This window comes from Belonocnema kinseyi, chromosome 3 (assembly GCF_010883055.1).
Source record: "Belonocnema kinseyi isolate 2016_QV_RU_SX_M_011 chromosome 3, B_treatae_v1, whole genome shotgun sequence".
NCBI classification, from domain to species: Eukaryota; Metazoa; Arthropoda; class Insecta; order Hymenoptera; family Cynipidae; genus Belonocnema; species Belonocnema kinseyi.
In genome coordinates this window covers 52,619,535-52,638,493 of record NC_046659.1, presented here as the reverse complement: position 1 = coordinate 52,638,493, position 18,959 = coordinate 52,619,535, and the positions used below count along the sequence as shown (strand labels likewise).

The 18,959-nt window shown below is 31.5% G+C and overlaps 1 protein-coding gene across 1 annotated transcript in view; it reads left to right on the top strand.

Annotated features, from left to right (window-relative positions):
• LOC117170189 overlaps positions 1 to 9,520 on the top strand; it is a 105,288-nt gene extending 95,768 nt beyond the window's left edge. Inside the window, exons 9-17 of the mRNA XM_033356779.1 lie at positions 4,754 to 4,850; positions 4,925 to 5,092; positions 5,173 to 5,327; positions 5,417 to 5,542; positions 5,626 to 5,756; positions 7,929 to 8,076; positions 8,167 to 8,552; positions 8,716 to 8,932; positions 9,033 to 9,520. Of these exons, the coding sequence (XP_033212670.1) occupies positions 4,754 to 4,850; positions 4,925 to 5,092; positions 5,173 to 5,327; positions 5,417 to 5,542; positions 5,626 to 5,756; positions 7,929 to 8,076; positions 8,167 to 8,552; positions 8,716 to 8,932; positions 9,033 to 9,146 (1,542 nt within the window). The 3' untranslated portion in view covers positions 9,147 to 9,520. The remainder of the gene's footprint in view (positions 1 to 4,753; positions 4,851 to 4,924; positions 5,093 to 5,172; positions 5,328 to 5,416; positions 5,543 to 5,625; positions 5,757 to 7,928; positions 8,077 to 8,166; positions 8,553 to 8,715; positions 8,933 to 9,032) is intronic.
• Positions 9,521 to 18,959: the final 9,439 nt, after the last annotated feature.

The window sequence follows — 18,959 nt, the reverse complement described above, 5'->3', positions numbered from 1 at the left end:
AGTTCGATATTTCATTTACCAAAAAAGTTCTATGGTTCACAAAAAAATTTTTTTCAATGGAAAAAAGAGGTTGGTAATGTAGGAATCCCACTGTGTCGCATGGCCTTAATTAATTTTTATTTTTTTATTTTTAAATCCTTTAAATTATAAATTTACGTTTAAAAATGACGACATAAAATCGAGAAATTATCAAGTAAAAGATTTTTTAATTAGCGCTGTGAAGTAAATAATGTATAAATGAAAACAGTTCACAACTTAACTTAACGTTAAAAAAAAGTTGAAATCGAATTGATTTTTAATTGAAATAAATTATGCGAAATGATATTGTGATATTCCAAGTGATTTGATAGACGGTTCTTCTAAAAGTTTATGAAATTCCTTGTAAATAAATAAATTCACTATCATACTCATTTCTCGGCTTTTTCCGGTTTAAAAAAACTCTCAGACATTTCCCGGTTTTCCGTCCAGCGACTACTCAATGATAAGTTAACACAAATGACAAGTTAACAAAGCTTCAAATATAGATTATTGGGAAGATAAAATTCAGTAAATGATAGTTCTACATCTGCTCTAAGAGTAAGTAAAATATTGAAAACTTAAAATTACGTTGAAAATTCAGAATATGGAGGTTCACGTTGCTATATTTATTATTTTATTTTAATTACTTTAAATAAAAAATAATTATTTTTTCATCTTAATTTTGAAGGGAAATGTTCAAAATTGTTGTCTGATATAATTGCACATTTTTCAGGAGGTTCGAACAGAATTTCTTCCTGAATATATTTGACTAAAAATATGAATATGTTAAATATGCTCCGAATTTTAAGTAACTATTAAAAAAGGAAAAAGAAATTTATAACAAAAAATGAGGAATCTCATTTTTCTCGTAGACTCAAGTAGGTTAGAGTTCAATATATTAAAGGCATTTTTTGTTGAGAGTTGGATTTTTTTTCGTGGCAATTATAACTTTCCTAAAAGCTTGTACCATTAGGGAATTTGCTGCCCTTCTATACAATTACTTTCATAAATTAAGTAACATTATTTGACTTTATATATAAAAATTTTATTGTTCCTACACAGTCATATATTTATAAGGACGGAGAAAAAGTTTCTTCATAATTAACTCGCGTAATTGTTCCATTCATATTATAGTGGTCTAGAAAATATCCTTATTTTTTTCTTCTAAAATGGCTCGATGCCTAAAAATTGTTCCTTTTCGTGTAAAATGTCCACGGTATATTTGCAGAATTTAAAAAAAAAATTAGGTATCTCTTAAGCCCATGGTTTGCAAAAAATTGCTCATGTTATTTTAGTTTCCGCTGTTAATGGTTTTTTTACATTAGAATAGAAAAAGGATAAATTGCATATGTACTCAAGTAAAATTATAAATTAATAGTTGAAATTAAAAAAGGAATTTTCTGCAAAAATTGACTTGAGAGATCCCTAAAAATTTTTTTATAAATAATGACAATGCTCAGGAGACATTTTGACACTAAACGGAAAAGTTTGTAGGGCAGACATTTTCGAAAAAAGCTTTTTCTGGACCACGCTTCATTTATTCCTATTTTTTATCACTTTTAATAAACTTAGTTAACTATCATTTAACCATTTACAAATGGATAACGGAAGTTTTTTAAGTAATATGTAATACTTTTTAAGGAACGTAGGGTCAGAATTGCTTTAAAGAATGTGATATTTAATACTTGAGTAGCTCATTATTCAGGAAAATTATACCTTGGGAAAATTTATAGATACCTGGCAACATCCTAGAATTGTCAGGGAATTTTTTTTACAGAATTTGAGTAGAGGCCTTGAGATAATTCTAAGCATAATATTTTTTAATATTTGTATTGATATCTTTCAACATATTAAATACATAAAGAATATACCGATTATTAGTATAAATTACCGTGATTCTTTTTTAAATGAGCTAATAATTACTTTTACATTTATAAAATAAAAAAACGTGTAACTTCAGAACTGTCGCTTAATACATAAAAATATATTTTTTTAATTATTCTGTCTGTTAGTCTGTAGGTGTTTAGTTTGTTAGCACGATAACTTTCGAAAGAGTTTACAGCTGCTTGACCTTTGGTATATTTTTGAGTGTCTTAAACTAAAGGTGAGTTTCTTTAGCCAGCCATTTTGGATAAAAAATCAAAAAGTGAGCGCATTGGAAACATTTTTGAGACAACTTTTTTTCAAGATTCAAACATTCTCTGTAAAGATATATACAGTATTCAAAAAGACGAACAATTTATCCTAATGGTGATTCGAAACTTCAAGCACATGCGAAATACGGAAAAAGACGAGAAGACAGAAATGTGCATTTGAAAAAGATGCATAAATTTCTTAAGAATCGCTTTTGAATAGGGTCCGTAGTTTTTATTTTAATCGTGAAAAACGTAATAATAAAGAGTAAAAAAATAAAATTAAATCCGCCTGCCGCGTGGGAAAATTCTCATCAGAACTTTCGTGTTTTAATTTCTTGTTTCTCTCGTGTGTGGGTTGTCAAAAAAATTAATTTTTTTATGATTAAAAAAATGGCAAATCAGAAATTGTACTTTTTCATTCAACAATTTCACAGCATTTTAAAGATTCCGAAATCTCTCAATGTATTTTCAGTGTGTGTGTGTGTGTGTGTGTGTGTGTGTGTGTGTGTGTGTGTGTGTGTGTGTGTGTGTGTGTGTGTGATAAATAGTTCATTAGACTGGAGCACCTGAAATTTTTGACCTAGCACTATAAGTTTTTCAAATTGTAGTGATACGTTTCTCTCGTTTAGTATATAAAGACCGAAAGAATCAAGAGTTTCAGCGAAATGCGTGACATTTATAGATATAAGATAGGCTTATATATGCGTATAGATATTAGTTAAATCTTCGTAAACAAACCTACTGTAGCGAGCGACCATCCGAGCGTATACACATATATATTAAGAAGTGTATGAAGTCCATGCAATAGTGTGCGTTCGTACACTTCTCTCCATCTTTCTTTTTGCCATGCGCCAGCGTGAAATAAAACATCACGTGAACCCCGTTTTTCGTGTAGTGGTTTAAAAAGATTGCAAGGCGTTCGTAACGAAATGATCAACATTCGGTTTCATTTCTTTCAAAGCACTATACTAATTTTCGTTATTCGAATCGATTACAAAATTTAAAACAGCGACTTAGAAATATTGTATTTTTTGTATGTAAGAGTCTAAAATTTGTACGATTTATTCTAATCAAAGATATTAGTCTGAATTTTCATAGTCACTATTCGACTTTTTCTAACCGAACCTCGATTATCCCTAAATGCATATACTCTATTTGAATTATGGATATGCGATAAAAGAAATATTAATATCCAAAGTTTCCGTGTATAAGGCTAAAGATTATCCTGGCAAGGTTAAAAATCGGAAATTACCTTCGATTAATGTAAAGTTTATCCGGCAAGGTTATTTTTGTTGCGGTGAATCTTTCACCTCGGATCGACGTAAACTTTATCTTACGTTTTTTCTGTGAAGGTAACCAAACGCAATTGCGACACGATGAAACCATATGAATACGAAGGGCGCACTCTGCGCTGCCGCTGCTCAGCCGTGATCGCATAATCATGCGATCACAACTTCTATCTATATTTCACTATTTTTCCAGTAAAAGTCCACTAATTCAATAGTGAAAACCTAAAAAATGACTATTTTACCAGGGAATCATTAAGTCACTAATTCAATTAGTAAAATTTTCAATATTTCAGATTCAGAGAGGGGCAGGGTGAATCGCTACAACCACCAATTACCTATAGTATTCATTAAAAAGTTTTCTTTTTGCAGTGATCTGTGGAAGCTTCTTTCTTGAGATCATAAATAACTGATATTAACAGATATTAAAAATTTGAGACAATTTAGGTAGTTTCTACATCACATCTTAGCCATGGTTTATGAAAGAATGTAGCGATTCGCCCCGGTTGTTTTAATATCTGACAAAATTATACGTAACATAGACGGAGGGCCGGGGGCTCAAATCATTTTCTTACATCGTAATTACATGCAGGTGGAGAGAGGTAAAAATTGGGAAAAAATATGTCTTGAATTTCTTAATTTAAAACGTTTAAAAGTGGTAAAACTATCATTTTGAATGCTTCCAATTATTTCAGTTCTGCCAGTGAGTCACTTTTATAGCGACAGATCGCTTTTTATTTATTTCACATTTCAAAATGTGGTTTAAATTGAAAGCATTTAGATGTTAACGTACGAGATTGGTTGGTTTCGAATTTCAATTTTTCAAAATTGTATAATTTAGCGTTAAAACATAAATAGTTGAAATTTTCTTAATTAAAATCAGAACCCTTAAAAATTTTGTAAATTATTCAAAATGGAAAACCTAATAGTTCTAAAATTTAGTTTTCTATCTATAATAATAAAGCACTTTGAAGGATGACAGTTGATTTTTTTCCTTCTAATAACTTGAAGTAAGTGTAATTTTTACAGTTTTAAAAAATGACAATTTTAAATGTTATTCACTTGGAGATTGTTTAATTTTTAAAAGCTTTAAATTTATGTGACTGCAGTATTAATGTTTTGAATTTGAATTAATTTAATTTTTAATATTTAATTTTCAAGATTAAGCGCCTAATATTTAGAGTTCCACATTATAATCCATAAGGTTTGAAACAACAGAAAACTCATTTACACCTTTGAATTCATAACATCGAATTTCGGACATTTATGTTATATTCTTATTTTGAACGTTGATCGACAACTATTAATATTCAGGAGAATTTAAACTACGAGCAGTTAAGTGCTGTTAGAAAAATTGCTGATGTGGCTATAAGGCGGGAACCTAAAGTTGCATTGATCGAAGGATTCCCAGGTAAGAATTTCCCAAATAAATTCCATGTTAAAAAGACAGTTATAATTTACAATTTGGAAAAACGTTTGTTGCAGGAACTGGAAAAACGAAAGTGATAGTAGATACGATAATAGAAATACTCAACGGGCAAAATTACAGTCAAGATAAAAATCACACTATGAAAATTCTTGTGAGCGGTGTATCCAATTCGGAAATCGATGAAATATTGCATCGAGTCTATGACAAGAGAAAACATTTGAAGAGTAAGATGTACACAATTTATAGTTAAAAGTATATCATTTCCTAAGTTATAAATATAAAGCAACCATTCTTTATTTTTCAGAGTCTAAGGCACTTAAAATGGTTCGTGTTGGACTTGTTGATCAAATGAGTTCACGTGCGAAAGACTTTTCTTTACAAGAACTAGCCAAAAAACATATCGAAGTGAACCTGAATGATTTGCGTCTGAAAGATTCATCGACGTCACTTGGACAACAGGCACGTGACCTTTCTCGATTTTAGGTGTAATTTGATCAAAATTTAAAATGTAGAAACTTTAATAAATTTATTGAATTTTTCATGTACAGTTAAAGCAGCTTTATGACCAAATAAATGCAATGAAAGAGGAGATAGAAAACAAAAACAATAAAAACGCTGTTCTAAGACGTACTCTTTTGACCACATATTTAGATATCAAACGGAGCGGTAGAAATGTATGACAAACATTTTAATAATTCGTAAATAATTCTATAAAAAAATATTTAAAATATTTAAGTCCATGTTTTTTTACACTTAGATCAACGATATATATCCTGAGGAATATGCCAATTTGCTTGAAGTAGCTGAGCATACACTTCTTTCAGGTGCAAATGTCATTGTTTGTACCTTGGACATGTGTCATTCGCTTAGAATGGATTTGTCATTCAGGTATTTCAATTATATTACTTACATTTTTTGGTGTTCACGTACGCGATTCCTCAGCTTGAAAAAAGATATGCTGATCTCCATTTTAAAGTTTCATGAAAGGCGGGACATATTTGCGGTGCCACCCTCTCTCCAATCCTATCAGTGATACTTTCCTTCCCAGGGTCGTGCCAAATTAGATCCCCAGCCAATAGGTTCTCCAAGGCAGATTGAGATGGCCTAGCCGCACATGCCGCCCATATTTAATGCCCCTTCAGCAATGAATAATGTGATAATATTTGGGAAACATGAAAGTCTACGGTACACTCTCGATAACCGCCCTATTTGAAACTCACATTTTGCTAATCAAAGGCGAGACTGCAGATGCGTTTTGTTAGCATTTTTTAATCTAAATTCTTTAATGTATGGATCGAAATTCTGTAACCGCATGGAAATTATACCCATCAGCTAAACTCTCCCGAACTTACTTTCTGATATCTACCAAAAATACCCCAAAAATTGGCGAATTATCGCGAGTGCATTGTATTTGGCTTGGAGCTCAGAGACTGAAAAGATTCGGAGGTGTTTTTTTTACCTTACAGACTGAAACAAAATACGAAGGGACTTTCGGTTCGTCCCACTCTTGAAATCTGCTGAACAGTTGCCATACAATCCCTTCCCTGTAATCCTGTAATTCTCATGTTAATTTTAATTGACAAAATTGAAATCCCCTTAAAACCGTTGAAATACTTTGAGAACCTTGAAATTCCGTGAATTCTGTGAACTATTTACCCTTCAAATATTTGAGACCCCGTGAAGTATTTGAAGTCCTATGAAATATGTTGAAATACTATTTTTGACAACACTCCCATGATTTCGGCCTATATTTTCACGTCTGTTGTGCGGGCCCACAAACTGGCTTTTCGATCGGTGTGAGTAGAAAGTATACTATCTACTCCCTAGCCTAGTGAGTAGAAAAATGACGCAAAATGATTAGAGCAATGACGTTATGCGCCTTTTGGTGGCTCTTTTGTCGCCGGTTCGAAAAGAGAGTTTGTGGAACCGACCTGCAGTTATGAAAAGTGACCAAATCATAAAGAGTTCCCCCTGAACTTTCAAAAATCCCCTAAAACACCTAAAATAGCGAAGTTTTGAACCTTTTTCGATTCTTTTTCTCAATATTTCGATTCATTTTTCAAGAATCACAAACAGAAATTTAAGACATTAAAAAAAGATGATTTTAAGGAGATTCTCTTATGATATCGATTTCAAGTACTTCCTACATGATTTATTTACTTCAGCGAAGAAATGTCTAAGATTTAATCGAGAAACCAAACCTGAAAGATAAATCATTTCTGTAGTTTTAAATCAAAAATATTTTATCAAACGTTGACTTCTTGAAGTTGGAATCGTTCAAAAATGTCTCCAGAAAACCTGAAAACATCAAGAAAGTCGTAAAAATTCAATTTTAGTGCATACTGTAGTTTCTAGAAGCAAAATTTTGGAAATAAAAACCTTAAAGAACTATAATTAAAATAGATTAGATTTTTATGTGGCTGCAGCATATTTGACAAAATTCTTATCTTCATATTCTTATGAATATTGATTTACGAATATTCAATTTTTTATTATTCCAACATAAAAATGACTATACTTTGTAGAAAAGTTGCTATGAAAAGTTGTATATGAAAAGATACCATGCTTAGTTAAAAAATACTTTTCTGAGATTTACGAGATATCCATGCGCTATAAATAATTTTAAATAATAAGTGTTATTCCCTTCTGATCCCCTTTTTCGCAGAAACTCTCCTTCTTAACGCATAATTGAACTACTGAACCACTGCGATCCCTGCTGATGTAAACCCGTTGAAATACTTTTAAATTATTTGAAATATCTTTAAATCCATCAAAATTCCATGAAGTCTATTAAATCGCCGAATCCCCTGAAATCCCTTAAAATCTTTGAAAAATGAACAATTTAAAGTAGCCTTCCGAATTGAGCATTTAAAAATTAATAGACTCGAAAATGTGGAACTGATTATAGAACAATTATTTTACTTGCACCCTTCTTCTAGCAAAGGATTGAGAATGTATGAATATGGAAACTTTGTATTTTTAAAACCTCATCGAGGTAAGAAAAGAATCGATAGGTTATTATGTGACTAATAATCCTATATTTTATTTATTTTGCAACAGAGAAGAAAGCCCAATTCCAGTTCTCATCGTTGAAAATGCAACGCAAGCCTTAGAAACTGATATTTTGAAACCTCTTACATTTGGTGTTCAAACCTTAGTTTTAGTTGGCGATGTCTGCAAGCAATCAACGAAGTACTTAGCATTGCCTGTAAGATTATATCTTGTATATCAGTAATAGTGTAAATGATGTCTTTTTAAAATGACCCCTAACTATAATAAAATACTTTTTTGTGTGCAGATCTTAGAAAGTCATGGATTTGATAAATCTCTATATTCAAGATTGAGATTAAAACTGGCAGAGTCAGTAGACTGTCCTCTATTTCAACTGAACATTCAATACAGAATGAACAAGAAAATATCATATTTTCCTAACAAATTCTTCTATATGGGCAAAGTAACTAATGCAGTGGCATATAGACAGCCATTTCCGCTGCGTTCGTATAGAATCTTTAATGTCGAAACTTTACATAATTTTCGAGATAATGAGGTTCAGTTCATGGCTAGTGTAATACAGTGTATTATAGTCCATGCTAAATTAAAAAATTCTGCAAAGCCACTAAAGATTGGCATCATAACGGCTTCCAAGAGTTCGAGTGTTCGAATAAGAACTGCAATCGAGGACCAGTAAGAGTTTTTTTTATATTGAAAATAGTTCTAATTAAGTTCGTGCTTTTATTATTTTTAATGTGTCAATTGAATATACTTCTCTATATCTATTTATCTATCTCCCCCTCTTTATATATATTTATATGCATATATATATATATATAAAATTTTTTATTTGCAGAATGGAACTAATATTAGAAGCTAAAAGAAACTTAGTGTCTATTGAGGTAGATACAATTCACAAGTTCAAGAATCAAGAACGCGATGTGATTTGTGCATTGTGTCACAGGCCAAAAGATGGTCAGCGATTCGTTGATTCCCAAAGGCTATATTCAATCATGACACTGGCTAAGCACAGTTTAATATTATATGGAGAATTTCGGAAGTTCGAGGACGAGGTAATTTAGTTTCAAAATATTTTTCATGCATATTGTCAAAAAAAGATAGATTAAACAAAAGAAAAAGTAATTTGCAAACGATAATAGACATTTTTTTCAGACAAGTTCTCTATGGAATAGCTTAATACAAGATGGAAAAGAAAGAAAAGTCTTTTTTGATATTGAAGCTCGTCCACATCTCGCAAGCCTAAAGATGCTGTTAATTAGATTTTAGAATTATTTCAGATTAGATTATAGGAAATATGTGTCAACAAATATTTTTATATAACTAAACAAAAAAATATATTTTTATATTTGAATACTTTAAGCAAGTCTTTCCATTTTTATTTTTGTTTTTGTCAGAAAAATAAAATTACTGCGATGAGAATACGATTCATCTAATTTTTATTCAGTTCTTCTAGTTTTTTTTCAGTATTTTATTTTGTAAGAATGATCAATTATGTATTGAACCGTTTGCGTGCCCGTGTTTACTGAAATAGTCTTCGTTCTCTACATATGTTACACAAATATACTTAAGTATTGTAAAAAATGGTTTAAAAGGCGGCAGAGTGAAAATCATCTCAAGTATTATTTCATACCAATGCTGTTACATATTATTTGTCATTATCATTCATTTGTGATGTTCGTAATAAATCATTATTTTGTGCAATAACTTTAATTCTTTCCAGCTAGTTTTAATTAATTTAAAATAAAATGTTTTTTATGGTAAATTGTTTAATTTTAAGGTTTACTTTTCTTGTCCGTTGCATTTATCTTCAGGGTGATTTTTAATTAGGGTGAGCAGTAGATGACATGTTTGTATTTTAACTTGTGGGCCAGTAGTTTTAAATTATAAAAACGTTTCGTTATTCTGCGTTCGATATTTTTTAATGCCATGTATTTCCTTATACGAAACTACAGCTCAATCGAAATAATAGATGTTTTATGACTGTGTGAATGACTGGTAAACAATCATTGTTTCTCATTCTGCCGAAGCTTTGATGTTTAGTATTAAAGAAGATATACCATGAAATTTTCGGTTCACATCGAGGCTGTCAAGAGAAAACTATTGATTTGTAAAATATTTATCAATACCAAAATTTTTAACAGCTGAAGAAAAATCCAAATTGAAATCTATGGAAAAAATGTTATTATGATTTATGTAATTTTAAATATGTTCAATTCTAAAAGTGTCATGTTAAGTTAATTTGTTGATTTTTTCAATTATGAAATTTTTCAGCATACAATGCGTGATTCTGAAATTTTTGACTAAATGTCTTCAATTTTAAGCCTTAATTTTCAACCTTACATTTTCAATTTTTAAGAATTGGCTTCAGATATGTTCCAATCAGTCGGGTTTCCTATAAATACAATTGAAATTTATTTTAATTAATGCGCAAATGTTCACCTCCATTTATCTCGATATGAACTTTTTGTTGAATTTTTGCTCAAAGGATGTTTTGAAATTAGAATTTTTGAGAAATACGAGTTATTAGGATAAATACATTTTTTGCTCGAAAAATGCAATAATCTGAATAGATTGGTTTAGAATCAATCATAAATTTATAAAATGCGGTTTTGAAAAGTTCAACAATCAGAAATTAAAATCATTTAAAATTGTATTTTTTTATGAAGAACGTTTGAAGCTGATCAACTGTAAATATAAATTAATTGATGATTAAAAAAATTAAACTGTATTTATACTTTATAGAGTATTGGAAAAAATTGATTTTACAAAACAATTTTGAACTTGCTCAAAAGTAAATAATTTACAGAATTAAACGTGAAATATTGAACTGTTTCTATTCGAAAGCCTGCATATTAATATATTGTTTAAGTTTAAAATATTCCGTTTCTAACTCATTTAGATTGTAATTTTTCAATGAAGAATTTTTATAAATATCAGGCAGTATTTGACTGTTCATTTAAAATGATAAAATTTAAATCGTTAAATGTTTAAATGCATATACACTACACAAAAATGCAAGTCCATTTTTGATAGAGATTATTTAAATCTATTTCTTATTGAAGGATAAAAAATAGCACATTCACTTTATCTAACTACACTGCAGTTTGTATTGAAGCAGGCCAGAGTTTTACGCCTTGCCAGAGTTGCTGCTGTGGCGGTTTCTGGCTGAGAGTGGAGCCTTTCGGGGTCGAGAGAAGGTGTTCAACTAATCGTGACACATCCGCAGTGTGGGGTAGAGGGCAGTGCACGGGTACTGACGCGCGCATATCGCGCAATGGTAGAAAGTGGTTCGAACGACACTGACTGTTTACGATTGGACGGTCTGCATTCAGTGTCAAGAAAAGAATACCCGAAACAGAGATTCATTCTAACCTCCAGTGTGATGAATGTTTATTTTGGCAAATTTAATTCTACATTAGAGTCCTTGATGCAAGATCTGCTGGCAAGCACTCATGATGCACCACGCCATTTTAGTTTAAGAAAACAGCAAAATTTTCACATTTGACCGAACTTGGGGTGCTTTTTTCGTTGTTACGAATTTAGGACATTTCCACTGAGACGATTGAGCCTTAGTTTCGACGGCATAACCATATACCCATGTTTCGTCACCAGTTATGACCCTTTTGAGCAAATCTGGATCGTCATTAACGTCATTCAACAGCTCCTGAGCAATTTTCATGCGATGTTTCTTTTTGTAAAAATTCAGCAATTTCGGAATAAATTTCGCTGCTACATGTTTCAGGTCCAAAACATCCGCACAAGCGAAAGAAGCGAAAAGAGTTGGGAAAGAGGCCCATTTCCGATCCTTTCCGAATTGTATGGGAACTTGGCTTCCAATTTCTTTCTGAACGCCTCTCTTTCCGAAGGTTTTCGATGTGTTTCCGAACTTTCTCCGTGGTGTCCCACGACATTCTTGATTAAAATCGCAACAAATTTCGGACATTCCTCATTTCCCATAGTGCTTTCAATAAAAAAGGTCATTTTGCTCAGTTGCTTTTTCAATAAACCTTGATATTTATTGTGGATATAGAAATCGATAAAAGTGACGCTTCTTGTGGCCATTCATCATTAAGTCAAGATCAGTGCAATTTATATTTCGTAGTGTATAATTTTTAGCATACAAAGAAGGAATTTTATAAAGGACTTATAGCAGTAATTACAAATGAGACTTGGGCAAATGGAATATTCGAATTTTGGAATATTTAGATGTGCTAATGTGCAGCAATAATGTACGTGATGTACGAAAGTCAAAAAGGCTTTCTGAATTATGAAATTTCCATATTTCTAGGTTTTTAGGAATCGTCTTTGCTGGATTCAAAAGGAATCAACATGATCGCTGCAATATAAAAGGCTTGGAAGATAAAAATAAATTATTATTACGAAAATGCATATTTTTTTATTGGATTCGGAAAGAAATTGGATACATTCGGAAAGAGTAAAGTGGGTAGTCATTCGGAAATATTCGGCGACATTCGGAAATAAATCGGAAACATTAAACAACATTCGGAAATTATCGGAAAGAAGTCGGAGAGTACGGGATATTCGGAAAGGTTCATGGGACAGCTCGAAGTTCGGAAAGAAATCGGAAACAAAGTTCCCATGCAATTCGGGGCGGAACGGAACCTCTTTCCGAATCTTTCCGTTTCTTCCGCTAGGGCGTAAAAATGGCATGGCATGAGCCAGCCGATATGCCGACATCTTCAGCAACTTCTCTAATAGTAATTCGACGATTCTCTATAACAATTTTCTTCAGTGCCTCAACGTTTTCATCGGTTTTGACGTGCTGGGGCGTTCAGGGCGGGCATCGTCATTAACATGTTCTCGGCCTTCTGTGAAGAGCTTTTACCATTTAGAAACACTATTTTTGCTCAAAACAGACTCGCCAAATGACAGTCAACATTTCAAGTGCGTTGGAGCACTTTGTTTATTTCTTAACACCAAATTTAATGCAGATTCTTTGATGGCGTCACCAGATGGGTCTCTTGTAAAATCAGCAAATGTCCGTCTGCCCCCCCCCCCCCCCCCCCCCCCCAGTAAATAAGTAACACAACCTCACTTAGTCAAACGTCATTTCCTATTGTCTTTTCCCTACATTAAATGTCTTATAGAAACCTATGGAGATTGACAAAAAGATATATAAAACCATATCGAAATTTTACAAATTCTATATGGTTCTATATATCCTTTTGTCTATTTTTATAGGTTTCTATAAGTAATTTAATACAGGGTTTGTAAAATATTTCAAGACACAGGAAAAAATTCTTCTTATTTGACATTCTGTTACCCGGACATTTTTTTCAAAAACGCATGTAAAAAACAAAAACGTGTCAGAAAAATGCAAAAATCGCATTTTTCGGGTAAAAATCAACACATTTTATGAAAAATCAGTACATAAGAGCCACACAAAAACAAGTATAACCTTTATATTTGTCAAAAACGAACTAAACGCATGCAAAACGACTGATGATGTCAACCACGAAGTAGTATAAGGAGACCCCACTCCCGGAAAACTTGGACGCGTAAATTCGGATTTAGTTAGTTCGCATCACTCGTAGCGCCTCTTACGGAAAAATGCGAAAGCAAGATTTTTTCCAAAATTCTCTCTCAATTTTTCATTTTAAATATTAATATTCAAATACCAGCATTTTAATCTCGTAATACTTGTATCCTATAATATTTTGTTAACGGAATAAAACAGTATTTCATGTACAAATTTAAGGTTTTCAAATTTATAAATATATCTCAAACGAAAAAAATGTCTTTTCTACTATAAAAGATGACTTTTTAACAAAAAGACGAATTTCCAACAAATAAAGATTTTTCACCTAACAGGTAAATAAAAGTTTATCTAAATTATTGAACCTTCGTCAGAAACAAAATATGAATTTACAACAAATAATTAATTTTCCACAAAGCTAATGCATGTTTACCAAAGAAAAATGAAATTTCAAACTAAAAAATTATTTTTTACTAAGAAAGGCTCATTTTTAACTAAAAGTATCAATGTTTAGCAAAAAAGTTATTCTTAACAAATTGATTCAACAAAATCTTTGAAACAAATTATTTGAATACTCAAGCAAAGAAGAATGACTTTTAACCAAAAAGTTGTATTTTCATAGAAAAAAATTAAATGTCTTCTAAAACAGATGAAGTTTTAAATTAAAAAGATACCCTTTTAACAACAAAAAAGTTGAGTTTTCATCCAAAAAAGATTCCAGTTGACTCTGCAAGATTAAAAATTGAACTTTTTAACCAAAAAATAATTTTTTACGAAAAAAATTGAATTCTCAATAAATAAAGACGAATTTTCTTTTCTTTTTGAAGTGTAACTTTATCCAGAAAAGATTTTAGTTCATTTTACAACACCAAAACATAAATTTTAAACAAAAAGTAAATTTTCTACGAAAACAGTAGATTTTTTACACAAAAATAAGGAATTTTAACAAAAAGTTACATTGTTATTCAAGAAAGATGAAATTTCTCCTAAAGCAGATGGTTTATACAAAAAACCTTTAAAAAATAGTTCAATTTTCATCCAAAGAAGATTTCAGTTTACTTCCTAACACCAAAATAAGATTAGCAAACAACTTGCAACCAAAATGGACGTCTGTTCAAGAAAATTATTAATTTTTCTGTTAAATAATATAATGTGTAAACAAAAGGATAATCTGCAGAAGAAAGTTGTTGCGAATTTTCAAAATTCTAATCTGAAAATATACCATTTTTAAAGCTTTTAATTGGTCCTATTTTCGCAATTTTATTTCTAAATTATTCAGATTCTTCAATTCTTCAATTCAAAAGAAGATTGTTAAATTGTAAATGCTTTGAATTAGAAAAGATACAATTTCACCGTTTTCTAATGAAATTGTCCATTTGAAAAAAATGGCTATCTGAAATTTTTCAATTTGGAACGCTTTTAATTAGAAATCATACCATTTGGAAAAATTGTGGTTCAAAGCTTTTTCGCAAGAGGCGCAACGAACGATTCCAACTAACTAAATCCGAATCTACGCGTCCAAATTTTCCAAAGCCAACATGGGTGATGTCAACATATGTTTGGGCCATGTGTACAAACCTTGTACCTTGTACTTCATTGTATTGAATATTTAACCCTAGAACATTCCAACGAGGTAGTACGCTACCCCATTCAAAGTTCAAGGTACGCTTCTGTCTCTAAGGGCATGTGCAGTTTGGTACGGGACCCTAAGCGTAATTCATTTCCAACTATTCGGCAATCGATCTCGGTCAACGAGCGAGATCATCTGTGTTTTGTGTGAGTTCTGTGTGTATTAGTTCCTCATTTTTGAGTATCTATAAACGTTTTGGATTATTTATAATAAATCTGAATTTTCTTAATCGAATTTACTAGTATTTTTTAAGATTTTGCCATTTGTCCGATTTCTCTAATTTCCTCTACACTCAGAAAAAAGTTTTGTTGAATCAAAGAAACTTTCTTTAAATCAAAGAAATTCTAGTATTGATATACGATCAAAGAAACATTTGTTTCATTTAAAGAAATTTTTTCGTTATTTATTTTTTTTATTTGATTCAAAGAACTATTTCGTTAATATAAGGGTGTTGGTTAAATACAACTTTGAATTTTTTTATACGTACTCCACTGAGTCAATATATATTTTTTCCGAAGGACTTGCGAACGAAAGAAAGAAAACGTGTCGAATATCCGGGGTTTTGCGAGATCCTCGGATCAATAAAATGTACAAAAATAAAAAAAATTGTTGAGGAAATGATTATTTTCACGACAGATATGTCTCGAGATATACCAGGTTTTCAAAGGGCCACACGCCTTGATGATGGTGACCCTAAATTTTGCGAAATGCGTTGCAAAATGGAGAAAAAGTTAGACAAAATTGACATGCCCTCTGTGTCTTGTAACTGTATTTGTAATCAGCCATCGCAGGCTAGCTGTCCACTTTATGCCAATGCACGGTATAGTATCGTGTAAATGACAGGTATTTTATTTTTGAAAGTTTTTAACGCTGAAAGAAAAAGTATTGCGATTACTCCGTGAGTTTCTAATGCAAATTTTTACGTGGAATCCGAATTTCTACAATTTAAAAGTTGATCTTGTTGTTTTTTTTTTGAGTTTTTAAAGAAGGAACCGAAGGGGGACTTAGTAGAGACTCTTTTCGGTTCCTTCGGTCTTCCAGGGATCAAATTGTTTAATAGAAAGCATTGTGCCACGGTACAAGTTTGTACTGATCGTTCTTGGGTTAATATGTGCATTGCATGTAACAAATGAGAAAAAGAGTAATGTGAGGAAGGAGGTATACGCATGTTTCAAGAATACATCTAGAATTCTCGTGTTATTTATTTAAATAAAACGTTCGTTCTGCAACACTGCTCTGTGGGGTTTCACACACGACCCCATTGTGTCCCAAGATCTTTTGTTTTAGGCTTATTCACTCTACTTTTACTCTTTTTATAAACTACTAGCTATGTCTTGTGGTGGCGAATACTATATTTCGAGAACAAACGGAAATGCAATAAGAGTTGCATAAAGTTGTTAAAAAAACATGTAAAAAACAGAATGAAGAACTTTTTATTGATTAAGACTAACTTCATTTGTGAATGAACTATGCGTTTAAAAGTCAAATTTTTTTATTGCACTCGATGTTACATACATGTTTTCTCTTGATATGAAGTTTGAACAATAAATACTGGAATGCTGGAATCAACGTAAAACTGTAAATATTTGTCGTAAAATTTGGGTTTGAAAAATACGAAGTCGATATTGAAATTTGAACTAAACCTGGAAAAAACCGAGAAAGTAAAATATAAATAAAAACTTGAATACAGAATATGGAAACTGTATTCTTCGAATTTGTATCATAAAAATGGTATCTAAGTTGTCGAATTCAGTTACCACAAATTCCAAATTATTTGCGAAGTTTGTACAAATCTTAAGGAAAACTCTAAATGCGAAAAAAGGATTAAAAACTTAAAAACATAAAATGAAAAAAGCTTTTTAAATTAAAAAACTCGTACTCAAGTCGTAGCATTTAATTTTGAAAAATGCGAAGTCTACAGTGAAATTTAAACTAAAGTTAGAAAAACCTCTGATAAGATAAAATAGAAATATGGACGTAAATACAGAAAATGGTAGTTGTTTTAATTATAAAAATTGTACTCGAGTCATCGAATCCAGTTTTTAGAATTTTTAAATCAGTCGTAAAATTACAACATAACTTATAAAAAAACTTCCAAAGCACTTCGGTCTCAACAAACTTCGCATGTGTCCTCCTGAGAAATCCTGACATGTTCATACACACTTACCTAAAATACATAAGATACTATGGGTATTTTTTTGATGTTTAAATATTCCGTAAAAAAATATGAAATATACGTTTCGAATAACCGCATTTTTTCCGTTCCAATAGCAGAAAATGTAAAAGTCAAAATAGGAATAGCTCGGATTCGGTCTATTTTTGTGTGAAAGCTGTCAAAAAAGTTGAACATAGCTGTCAATTTCCTCGCATTAAGAATAAAAATGCTCCAAAATTGAAGGATGAAGGCATCGATAAACATCCAACACAAGAGACGCTTTCGTATTCACATATCATTTGATTAATTATTCTAAATTTTTCATTAATTATAAATGAAAAATTTTACAGTTTCCGCCAGGGTAAAATTAAAGATCTTTGGTAAAATTAAAAATCTCCATGTAATTTTCAATCATAAGGAAGTGATTTTACCGATGTATGGTATTTTTACCAGGGACTGAGAGTAATAGGTTTTGCTTAGTTTGGAATTTATTCACTGAGCCGACGAAAAAGGGCCCGTTAGGTTTTACTCTTCTCAAGATCCGAAAATATTTACTGCAGGAAGAAAGTGATCCCATGCCGAGTGGACTTAGCCTCCTTCTCAATTTGCGGCAGCAACTGGTTAAGTTTGATTCCCGAGCAAGACAGGTACAGAGGATCGGTCCTTTAGTTTGTGTAGTGATTAAAAAAAAGTACAGGGGTTTCCATCTTTGAAAGATTGAAACCTCCAGAATTCTGGAAGGTTTTGCTCCCGATGGAAACTTAACCGAAGATACTTTCAAACGATCCTGAAGGGAGCAAACTGCTATCCGAAAGAGTTAGGTTTTGAACCTACTCTCAGTAATTTAGCAATTTCTCGCTAATTCCAAATTATGTCATCATATAATGAAGTGATTAATTAATTAATAATATATAATATATTAATAAATGGGTAAATTTGTAAATAATAAATATTTAATTACAATTATAATTGCATACAAATTTCTTGATATTGATATAAATATTAAATATTGTAAAAACAATAACATTCAGAAATGTTAATAAAATGAAGTCAATCTGAAATATTGACACATAGTCCATACTGATGGGTGTCAATCTTGAGCGTTAATTATCAAGGTTTATTCTAGAAACAAATATATTAAAGGAAATAAATCTATTAAATCTTTTTCTATTACTTCTGGAAACAATTCTGCAGTTGAGTAAAGTTTTTGCATATCACGAATTATACAATTACAAGGTGAATCATTATTCATTTCCAAATAGTGATAGGAATTTAGAATTGCATACATGTGGAGTAATATTCTACCTCTCTACACAAGATAAGTTAATATTATTTAATATCAGGGGGGTGCTTCCACTGTACTGTCCAATCAGTGATCCCAGATCTGAAACGAGATGTGATCCAATACTACGGCAGGACTATGTCCGTGTGAATATAGTAGGAGACGATATAAATGACTGGGTTGCACGCGCAACCCATTTCGCCTCTTCTGAATTTGAAAACTCGAAGGTGCACGATTGCCGATCGGAACACTTCGGCGGTTCTATTTATAACTCTATCCGCTTTGAAATAAAATCAAGATATTATAAAATTATAAAATCAAGAATCCAGACTTCGATGCTGGCGATTCTCATGATTTCAATACTTCGCGCGCCTCTTTATATGCGTATATTTTGAGGATACGTTATTTCAAGCAATGGTCAGGAGTCACGAAGAAGTGGGCAAAGGAGCATTTCTGTACAAAGCAGCGGAGGAGGCTGCTGAAACACTCGGACTTGACTTCAGTATTAGGGGTGA